Source organism: Thunnus albacares, chromosome 6 (genome assembly GCF_914725855.1).
Source record: "Thunnus albacares chromosome 6, fThuAlb1.1, whole genome shotgun sequence".
Classification (NCBI taxonomy): domain Eukaryota; kingdom Metazoa; phylum Chordata; class Actinopteri; order Scombriformes; family Scombridae; genus Thunnus; species Thunnus albacares.
Window position 1 is genome coordinate 31320393 of NC_058111.1, and position 11847 is coordinate 31332239.

The 11847-nt window shown below is 36.7% G+C and overlaps 1 protein-coding gene across 1 annotated transcript; it reads right to left on the minus strand.

Annotated features, from left to right (window-relative positions):
• Nucleotides 1-2885: 2885 nt before the first annotated feature.
• On the minus strand, nt 2886-9901 carry il4i1 (interleukin 4 induced 1). The gene is made up of 8 exons (XM_044355207.1): nt 9734-9901; nt 8903-9008; nt 8279-8493; nt 8065-8177; nt 5592-5793; nt 5436-5504; nt 5167-5303; nt 2886-4057 (listed from the first exon to the last, which is right to left on the minus strand). The coding sequence occupies exons 2-8, from the start codon at nt 8931-8933 to the stop codon at nt 3289-3291; spliced, it is 1536 nt and encodes a 511-aa protein (XP_044211142.1). The 5' UTR covers nt 8934-9008; nt 9734-9901; the 3' UTR covers nt 2886-3288.
• Between the last annotated feature and the right edge of the window lie 1946 nt (nt 9902-11847).

The window sequence follows — 11847 nt, forward strand, 5'->3', positions numbered from 1 at the left end:
ACTGACAATAGTGATAACACATGAAAAGGAAAACTGGAGGGAGTAGGCAGCAACATGCTGGTCCCAGTGCTAGAAGAAGTATTCAATACTGCAGTATAAAAACAACAAGGCAAAGGCCTGCATTCAGAGTTTCACTTATATTATGTTACTTGTATTATTATTATTACAGACATATGAACATGTATCAACATTTTTGTATTAATTTTAGAAGTTGTCCTCCCAAGAAAATGCAATTGCCCCCAAACAACATGTTTATGTTCAGGTGACAGAAGAAGTAAAGGAGGAAAACAGATGATGTTATTCTACAGTTATGAGGTACTTGTACTTTACTTGAATATTATTTTTTTTGCAACTGCATACTTTTACTCCTCTTCTACTAAGAAGGATCCAGTGCCTTTAATTCTAGAGGGAAACATTACTTTCTACTAATCTACTACATTTATTTGACAGCTGGTTACTTTTATTTACTTTTACTTCGATTTTAAACACAAAACATGATCAACAAATTCAATTTGATGCATTATTATAGACGAAACTATCCAGCAGTATATAGCAGCAGCAGTTAAAATGAGCTCCATCTTGAGGATACTTTACAGTAGTTAAATGTGGGTACATTTTGTTGGTAATACTTCTGTACTTTTAGCTATGTCAAAATTGTATTTTTACTGTGTGAAATGAATAGTTTTACTTCATTAAATGATCTCAGTACTTCTACCACTGCCACTACCAACATTCTCAATTAGAGAGTGGAGGCTTATGCCTGATTTTGCTGATGGCCCCCAAATCACACAAAGAAGTAGAAGTAACAGAAGATGGAAATACTCCACTAAAATACAAGTATCTCAAAATTGTACTTATACTAGTTCCAAATGGGCCTATTGCTTTGCCTCTGGTATTACACAGTTGATATGAGGTGTGAAGAATATATGAACCTACAACATGAAAGAAACTAACATTCTATTATACACAGATGTTAAGTTCTGTTATAGTGAATCTTTTCTCATTTCAAGTATAATGAAGCCTGCATTTCAAAATAAAATACATTATAGAGCTTTTGAAAAAATGTGCATCTTAAAATAAAGTGGATCAATCATGTTGGGCTCTTAGATTATTTATTTTCTGTGGCTTCAGTTTAGATCAATCGAGTAGGTATATTTGCTCAAAAGATTTGTGCTTATATGAGACCTACTGCTTTTGAACTGCCTGTGGGAAGTAGCCTAAGAGTCTGTCCATTCCTGATTAAAAGCTCTACTTTTCTCTTTTTAGAGCACACCATGAGAAATTACTTTTCTCTCACTTGCTGTACAGCTCTGATCACCGGCTGTGCTCATGCTTATGGTTTTATTATTATGGAGAACAAAAAATCAGAATATTGTTTGGTGAAAACAACTCATGCAGGGACTTGAGAGTTTAATGAACAATCACACTCAACATTTTCAGTAGTTTTTTCGTTATTTGACCGTTACGCACGTCAGTTGGTCATTTTCAGCAAGGTCCTCTGCAATGTCCAAATCATCAAATTTTGTCCTGAGTAAGAATATCCACTCATTCTAATCCAAATCCAAATTTATTTTCCAAATTGCACCAAATTTGATATTGCACTTTGTTGGGCCCTAAACAATACACCCACCAAGTGTGAAGTCAATGAACGGTGAATACAAACAGACAGAGTCCTTCCTTAATAGTTAGATAAAATACTTGAGTGAATGTACTTAGTTACTTTTCACTACTGTGCATTTCTGTGTGTTTGTGTTAAACCGTATTAATTTAAGCAGAAGTACGCCAGACATCAAAAGTTAAATTCATCATATTGAATATTCAGATTTATGTTGGAGGAAACCAGAGCACCTGGAGGAAACCCACACTGATACAGGACTGTTAACCATTGAGCCACTGTGCAGCCCTTACGGACTTCTCACTGCAGACATTTTGATATGTCAGGTGTAGTAATTCACAATAAACACTAAATTAAAGTACTTAGGACACAAGTAAGACCATCTCCACTCATTTCCTGTCATCTTTCTCTACTGTCACTGTAATGAAGGCATACAATAATAAACTATTCCTCTAAAGGCTCACAAATAAACCTCTCCATGGCTATTTTTCAGTGTGGAACCTGCATAAACTACTAATATACTCTCTTAACCAGCCCTACTAATACTAACCATCAGCATTAGAAATTTTATTAAATGCAAAACTAAAAATCTTATTGTTTCCGCAGCGCCAATGTGGTAAAATTTACATATGTGAACCTGTTCTCTTAATGATCATGTAACTAATCCTGCTGCAGGACATTGTGTTTTATTATTGTTTTATAAAGGCATAGAAGTGATGGCCAAAGAGATGGCAATGTCAATTATTTAATCTCAAAAGTTTATTTTCAGGAGGCCTGAATGAGTACCTGTCAATTACTATGGTTTTATTGTGGTGTTTAGTTCTTAAATATTCCTGTGCTTAAGTACTCAATTTTATGTATTTTTATAATGTTTTGCATTGCTGGTTCTTTTTCTTTCTAAGCGTTCATGTTTTAAGACACTTTCAATGATTATACAGTGCAAGGATATGTCCCCTTAAATGCACTTACATCCAGTCCATTATTAGGCACATCCCTTATTTCTCTACCAGTTAAAGAATATTATTGGCCTGAAACCACATGATCATACGAATATCAAACCTATGTGAGCTCATTTTATTTTAAAATGTTCCTTGTAATGTGTTCTATGTTGACAATGATGAGGAAGCCAAATTGCATTGGTCTCACAGTAAAGTTGTTCTTTATACTACATGTGAGTTCCACAAAACTGACACCTTAGAGAAAGTTTTTTATTCAAATATTTTATTTTCTCATTCATTGTAATAGTAAAATTAACTGGACTGAATTATAAAACAATTGAAATGAAAAAAAAAAAAAAATGAAATAAAAGGCATGACTTAACAAGTTCAGGTGCAGAAGGAGTAAACATTATGTCACATCAAGAATTCCATTCAGCTTATTCTTATTTTTAGTACAGTGTTTGAAACTGGAGTGTCACATACAACATAAAACCCTGCAAATCATGATTTGCATATATAATCTTTGTAGAATCTGGTCAGAATGTCAGTTTATGGGCCGTAGAGACACGCCTTGTGCTGCTGACCAATACATGTGTACCTAGATCAATAAATATGTAAATGACAAAAAATATTCGTCATATTAGAGGGGGTTGACCAAACTAATATATCAGTCAAACCTGAAAAGAGAAAAAAGTAGAAACATATGTAAAAGAAAATATTTTCTGCATGTAAAAACTAAACTGTGAGGCTATTAATATGTTTAGCTGCCCTGAGGGCAGATTTCATGGCAGTTTCAATCCACCCATGAGGTGTGGCTGTGTGTTCTCCTGCAAAGTGCACCCGTCCCTCACTCTGGAACAGTTCACTGGCATAGTGTCCCTGCTGGTAGGGTGTGAATATGGCGAAGGCTCCTAGACTGTAAGGATCCAAGCCCCACTTCTTCACCAGTCCCCCTGTACACAGAGGCCTGATGCCCTCCCCATGGATCTTCACCAAGTCCTCCAGGACAACAGCCATCAGCTCATCCTCGCTCATCCCTTGGAAGAGGGTGGAGTCATCGGAGCAGGTGTAAGATGCCAGGAGGGCCCCTGCGGCTGTCCCGGGGAAGCTGTGGCTGGGGTAGTAGATAAAGCGAGAGGGCCGGTCTGTGATACTCTTCCCTCCTCTGATGCCCTCTTTCTCCCAGAAACGCTCACTGAAGCTGAGTACCACCTTGGTGGAGCTGGCGTAATGGACTGAGCGCAAGGCCTCCATCTTGTCCCCAGAGAGAGGGGGCTGAAAGTCAATGAAGAGGCTGGCCTTGGCCGTGGCTGTAACCAGGGCATAGTCCACTGTAAGGTTGGTCGGGGAGCCTGAATTATGCCAGTCCTGGTATGTTACAGTCACATTGCTGCCGCCTGTTTGGTTGATGAGTTTGACCTTGGAGTTGAGAAGGATGGTGGCATTTAACACTTGGTAGAAAGCCATTGGGAGGTGGTCAAAGCCACCTGTAATTTCGAAGTACCTGGAAAAAAAACACAAAAAACTCAATAATGACATCATTAAATCACAACACATCATTTAAAGCTGCACTAATGAACTTTTTAGCATCTTTTAACTAATTGTTTTGGTTTTGCAGCCAGCAACTTTACTGTTTTGGTTCTCTATTGCTGCTCTCATCAACCTAATTTCCACACGAGGCGGCAGCTGTTTTAAGCAAAAAAACCCCAACAACAACAACAAAAAACCCCCTGTATGAAACCTGCCCAGCACCATTGGCAGACAGACAAAGTTAGCAACTAGCTGGTGAATATAGTGGAGCATTTAGCAGCTAAAGAGCCAGATATTTTACTTAGTAGTTATTGGAGACCAAACCAAAGATAAAAGGAGAGTGAAACATGACTCAGAAACATGACCCCATGTCAGGTGAAATACAGGTGCTTATTATACCCATTGTCATTTTTAAAAAATATTATAATATATATATTATATAATATAAAATATTACTGGTGTATAATGTGTGAGCAGCTGTTTAATGTTGTTGCTGGTCAAATTGAAACTGATTACAACTACTTTATGTACTGTTGGGTAATTAAATCAATAATATTGCATAGTAATTCATTGTAATCATATGATTTGTATGTAAAATCTGAATTTACAAAGTAACCTGTGGTAGCTATCATAGACATATAGCTTTCTCAAATGCTCAAGTAAAGTAAGAATACTTCATATCTGTACTTTTTTAACTATTTAGTTACAATTTAGGTTTTTTTGTGTTGTTACAATGACTTTGTTCTTAAATAAAGTTAATTGTAAAGTAAGTCTGAAAGACATTTTATAGGTTTGAACATTTTAGGTTACTTATTTTTTACAACCTTAAATTTTTGTGTTATTTTTGCTTGTTAGATTTAAAAAAGAAATGCACATATTCACATAAGACGTTTATCCATCCTTAAGAATCCTCAACTAGAAAAATAGTTCTTCTGGCTCCTGCCCACCAGAATTAAACTCAATCAATGAAATTATTTCTGCCTTCAGAAATGCTCTACTTATGAGAAACACTGGTAAACCCAAGTTACGTCCACAGACTGTAGGTTGCCAGACACATAATTGAATGAAATAAATATTTCTTACTCAGTGTTGTCATTGATGTCTGACTGTATGTACAACATCTCTACCAGTGATGTGTAGAAGAGGCTGTTTTCATTCAGGATGTCCCCAATCATTCTCAAGGCACCTCGACTCAGGTTGCCCTCCTTCACCAGATATTCCTGTCAGTGACAACAGAGATGATTTAACTGCATAGCAATCAAATGTTGAGTGTTATTGATGTAGTGATATTTTGCCTTCAGATTCAAAGTATGACCTGTGTGACATGAATGTTGAAAAAAATGAACCGTTACCTTCACTGTGTAGGAATCATATTTATCCAACATGGCACTGCAGCCAATCCTCTTAAGGTCATCCCTCACCTATGCACAGATTACAATACTTACAAAACAACATTCCTAAACTGGGAAACTACAAAAATAATAATGATGTGTGGCATGTATACAAACCTTCCACAGAGCCAGATTGAAAAGCTGAGCAGCTGACATTCCCCTCTCTCTTCCATACAAGGTGTAGTTGAGCACATCAGGGTTGTTTTCCACAGCATAGGTTTTGTGTAGCACTCCATTTACCAAATAGTAGGTGTTGATGTCATCTTGGATGAAGTGGTTCAAGGAAATTTGTAATTTGGAGGCCAAGGAAAGCAGAATCCTGTGAAATAGATATTGAATATTAAATATCTATATAGAATTTATAATTGCATTTATAAAAGCATTTATTTGGAGTTGTGGTGCTGGGCAGGAAGTGTACAGTGGATTTAAAAGGACCTTTTGCTTAAAGCAGCTACTTGCTGCTGCTGGAAACAATACTGATGAGAGCGTGAGAGTGAACCAAAACAATATGCTGAAAGACGCTAAAATACTCTGTAGAGCAGATAGGAACTGCAGACTTGTGTGATAATTCTCTGTGGGTTCATATGTTAAACCCATTTCACATAAGGCTACAAGTAGTCATTTGTTGTTAATCATTTGTCGTCTATTATTCATGTAAAAATATTGACTAGAGCAGATTTAACTAGAAGTAGTAACAACACATTGTTAAAATATTCAAAAGTCCTGTGTTCAAACTGCTGTATTATCTACAAAATATATTTTAACCTGCAATAACAGGTGAAAACATCACAATATTCACATATAATAACCATTTAAGTTGATATGTTGAATTTATTAGCAGTTGCTTATTTACACATCCAGCAGTTACAGAACATTATCATTCATTTGGAGTCATGTTTCTGTCCACCTGATGAATGTACTGTAAGTCCAATATTCACTCTCTTTTAGCTCTGTTTTGGTCTCCACCAACACCTGAGGAAAATATCTGTTTTTTTAGCTACTGAATGCTCCTCTATGTTCACCTGATAGTTGCTTCACACATACTTTGTATGGGTCTGTTTGCTGTTTGGTGCTGAGCAGGTAGTGTGCAGTGTTTTGATTTCTTTTTGATGCAGATTGAAATATTTTAAACATTTTCTGTTAATGAAATAACAAATTAAGAATTGTGAAATGTTGCACTCTGCAGGTTGGTATAAATGGATGGTAAATGGTAAATGGGCTGCATTTATTTAGTGCCTTTCTAGTCTTCTGATGGATGTGCAGAGTGTGCAGTATTTGTGTTTATATTTATATCTATATTTGTTGAGGCAGCAAATGCCAACATTCACCCATTCACACACACATTCATACACTGATAGCAGAGGCTACCATGCAGGGTGCCAACCTGCTCATCAGGATCTAATCTATTTACATTCACACACACTGTCACACAAACATGGCACAGCCTTCAGAAGCAATTTGGGGTTTCGTTACTTGCCCAAGGACACTTCTACATGTGAACTGGAGGAGCCGGGGATCAAACCGCCAATCTTCTGATTAGTGGGCGACCTGCTCTACGTCCTGAGCCACAGCTGTCCCAAATGGGTATATTTTTCTTTTTGACCATATACATTTGAGACACATCCACATATGTAATTTAAAAGCTTAAGTTATTGATGGAAAATTTGTATTTAGTGTGTTTCTTACCTGATCATATTTTTCTTAAATAGAATACTACTACTATTTCAGTAGTAGTGTTTTATAGTGTTTTATAGGTTAGGGGTTGCATTCTGTTACTTTATATGTTAAAAGACCTGTTGATTGGTTTGATTACAATAGTAAGTTCCCATCTAGTGTTTCTAATTTGAATGAGGTTTATATTTAAATTACATACAGTAATGCACCTTACTGTCTTCAATACAATTCATGAATATTAGAATGCACTAATGCTGCTGATGCCTGCAGACCTAGCAGACATAATGCATCATCTGTTTGATATTTATATAGCTGATCTCAATCTCAACTGCATACAGTATTTTTATACAATAAGACAGTTTGTTGTGATTTTGATAACTACTCTTTATGCAGAACGGCCCCTTTCACAGGTATACAATGTCACTGTATTGTTGGTACTGATATGTAAACACCATTTGGCGCCACTTTCTAAATAAAGCATGATGGACAATAAATCATTTATTAATACTTTATAAATTAGAAATAACCAAAAGACTCCTGCCTGAAAAAAGGCTGCAGGCCAGAGCTTCCAGACAAGAATACATTTAACAGTTTATTAACATTTATTGCTAACGACTGTTAGAAATGACAGATGTCAAATAAATCTAGTGGCATATTGAGTATTGAGTATAACGTAGCAAAAGAAGAAAATACTTAGGTGAGGTAGACTACAAGTACTTCAAAGACTGCTTATTGTAAGTATGGTACCCAAGTTGTAGACTGAGTACTTAATTATTTTCCACCACTGGGTAAGACAAAAAAAGTTTCGGTATTTTTTGATGAAGCAAAGTGCTTTTAACATCATGAATCCACTCACTGCTAAACATAGTCATATTATGGCCCCTCAGACAGTTAAAAAAGATAGTCCTGTACTCACTTATGAAAGCTGGGGATCCTCATGGCTCCCATTTCTGCATACCAGCCTTCTCTTCTGTTCCTGAAGGTCTCGACACGTCCTCCAATACGGTTACTGGCTTCTATTATGGTCACCTTGTCGCCCATGGGGACACATGATCAGTCTTATGAAATTCACTCTAACATGCACAGCACAAGGGCTCACTCAGAAAATATGCTGATATAAATGACTTTACCTTATGGCCAGCATCTTCTAAAAACTTTGCAGCGGTCAGCCCAGCGATGCCCCCACCAATGATTGCTACATGACGAGGTGTCTTTGCAGCAGGAAGACCTTTATCCACAATGTCGAGAAGCTCGCTGTAGTCTGTGTCTTGGAGGCACTCATACAGGGGGTCTCCAATGATCCCACTCACCGCAAACACCACAACCCCGACTAGAACCAGAGGAACTAACAATAGGCAGGAAATACCAGTTCAAAGCATCATGAGGCAAATGCAGAAGAGGAGGAATATTTTCAAACTTGAGCAACCGCAGCAAATGTCACAGAATATCAACTTAAAAGGAAAAAGCCCCAACTGATTACTAAGCCACCGCCAACTTCCAGTTTCCTTTCCTCTCTATTTACATGAACAAAGTCACTTCTGTACATAGAACTGTGGTTTTACGACAAAAAATTTGGACGTCATCACAGGAATTCACCTATACTGCACAATCAACTTCTCCCTTCAACAATGCAGATATTTATTATGAATTACATTCACGTCTACCTTCATGATTGCAGATATGATGATCACACTAGCAGTATCATGCTTGTAACTATCAATAGACCTATAATGTAATAGCAGTTTAATACTTACAGAATTTGCACAGAGCCATGTGAGGGATCATCTTGACAATGGAACTCCACAGTCTGGGCTTCTTCTTTCTGCCGTTGATACTTATACTATCAGAGGAAAATGAAACCTAACAAAGACAAAGTTAAATGACTCAGACTGTATTAACACAAACAGATGTAAGTTTCATATTCCACAGAAATAAATGTGTTTAGTTCAGAACTGAACTGTCCTTTTTTAAGAACACAGATAAAGGCATTCAGTTTGGTAGCATGGTTAATTATTGCAGTTAATTGATGCACATGCATAATTATCTAATATAAGAGGAGAAACAGACGCAGTTCAGACTAGATGTTCTGCATTCCACTCACCTTTATCAAAGGTAATGTCTCGTAAGTTGTCGTAAGCCTATGCATGACTGAGAAGAAATGACTGAGTCCCTGATTAAGCTAAACTTTTAACGCGGTGTCTCTCCATACGAAAGCAGCCTGGAAAACCTGGAAGCGTGGTATGTGTGAAATTGCACACAACGTAATTTAATGAGGGACTGTGTGGCTCCTCAGGTCTTCCAGAAATATTTTCCCACACCGGCTCGAGAGTCAACCACACTGAACAAATCAGATTAGCGAGGTTATACTAGTCATCAGCATACCTCATTTCCTCCATCTTCACTCATTTCAATACCTGAACTGAAAGTGTTCATTCAGTGGTATCCAAAAATATCTGTCAAAGTCTCAAGCTTCATTCAAACTTAAAGTTGCATTATGTTACATTAAACATACATAATAAATTACAAGTCTTTATTTTTTCTATTACCATTTTTTTCTCAAATTTTAATTAATATTTACTACTTACTGGTAAACATGTGTAGTCCGGGTTGCCAAAATAAAGCTGTCCCACTCAACCAGCCTCTTCTGTGTTCAACAGAAAACAGACAACAGACAACAGAAAACAGGCAGCTTTTATAGGCTGCTGTAAATGAAAGTAAAAGCAAGGAGAAAAAGCCAAGTTTCATTTCCCGAACAAAATGAGAAACCGCATAATATTTTTTTTGCATTCCAAGCTAAATGCTGAATAATTACTAATGGAAGTACTAAAAATAGAAGTGATAGAAAGAATTGGAAAGACTTAGAATTAAAGAAGACTTTTACCTGTTGAAGGCCTTGAGTAGCAGAAAAGGTCTATATGTCCAGTGGAGTTCTGACTTGTGTCAAAGCTTGATTTGGACCTGAACTGTTTGATCGCTGGTTCATCTGAGGACTCAAAGAGGGAGACACTTACCTAACCCTGCTTATTGTAGCTCAGGTGAGATTTTATGTCACAGGTTATAAAACTGTACAGCAATATATAGATGATCCATAACTGAACACAGCATTGTTCAGTTATGGATCATCTATATGAGGTCACTGAACTAGTGAGGCTTTGGGTGTTAAGTCAGCCATGTGATGTGCTTTCAAAACACCTTATGAGAAATCAGACAGTGGCAGTTAAAAAGTTATAAAATTGAGTTTGCTGACTTTTGGACAGTGTAAAGGGTTCAACCCTATTATTTATTTATTTTTTTTACAGTTTATGGGTTCAACGTTATTGTTTTACGCAAGGGCGAGAGGGTCAGAAATCTACTTGCCCAAAGTCAATTTTGCCCCTATACAATTTTTTTTTATTTTTCAGTGGTTAACAAATAACAACATAGACTAAAGTTAATTGTCATGTTTAATCTTTATTTAAGTAAGTAAGACAGAACAAGGACACAGAGTTACACTGAACACTAAATTCTTTTGATCAGCCCAGTTTTCTTTCTAATGATGGAACAGTCTCCTTAACCGATGGCAAATACATTTTTTAGACTAATTTCTTCCACTCCAAGCTTCCTGATTTCTCTCTTTAATGTTCCTCTTTCTCAAGAGTATTTAATGCAGTGAAAAATGCAGTGCTCACATAATCCTGAAGGATGTTTGTTTCACGCATTGCACTACTAGCCTACTCAATTCTTGCTTGGCCAACTGTGCGTGCCACTATTCTCCGATGCATGCAAGGGGAGGGTGCTATGGTGTGTGCCAGAGAACGAGAGTATAAGTAATGATGATGATAAAAAAAAAAAATGATTGAAACATTCTTTTTTTTTTTTTTTTTAACTTTTTTTTAACCACTTGCCCTATAGGGCAAACTTTACTGTTTTAGTTCAGGACACAAAACTGATAATAGCTGTGGGACTGAACCAAAACAAACCCACTGTACACTATATCTGCCCAGCACCAAACGCCAGACAGACAAAGTTAGCAACTCGCTTAGCTTGTTTTTCAGACTCAGAGGTCAACAACATAGAGTTGCTAAGTTACATATTTCTAATGTGGTTTTTAAGTTGCTATGCAGGTTTCAGTGAGAAGACATTCACACGCTTTGTTGTGCCACTTTAGTTTCCTTTGTGGCTTACAGGTCAGGATGTGCAATGTCATCAGTATGAGAAATTAAAATACCTGAGAGTTTTCTGATTGAGAAACAAATACCTCCCTACATATTGTATGATGGTATAATATACACACAGCTTACTGCAACTTGTACCCCAAATAACTCTTTTAGGATGTGTGTGAATGTCATGGAAATTGCCTTTGGTTTGGTCAATGGACCGTTAAGAAGACAAAACTAACACAACAAAAACTAAAATATTTCAGTCTAATTGTAACATGAGCTTTGACACATCAACTCATTTAGACATAATAACATAATAAGAGTTAGGCAAAAGATATTCATTGCTATTACATTAATCCTTACAATTCTCAACAGCATATGTGTGTTAGTGTGATTTGGTGACATCCCATGTAAGCGACTCACGAAAAAAAATAAAATAAAAATGGAAATTGAAATTTATGCAAATCATTTTATGTCCTCACTTCTGCTCCATTAAGCTCATATAACTAAGTTTTCTCACACAATGTTTCTTTCATTATTTTTTCTAAGGACCTGAAAAT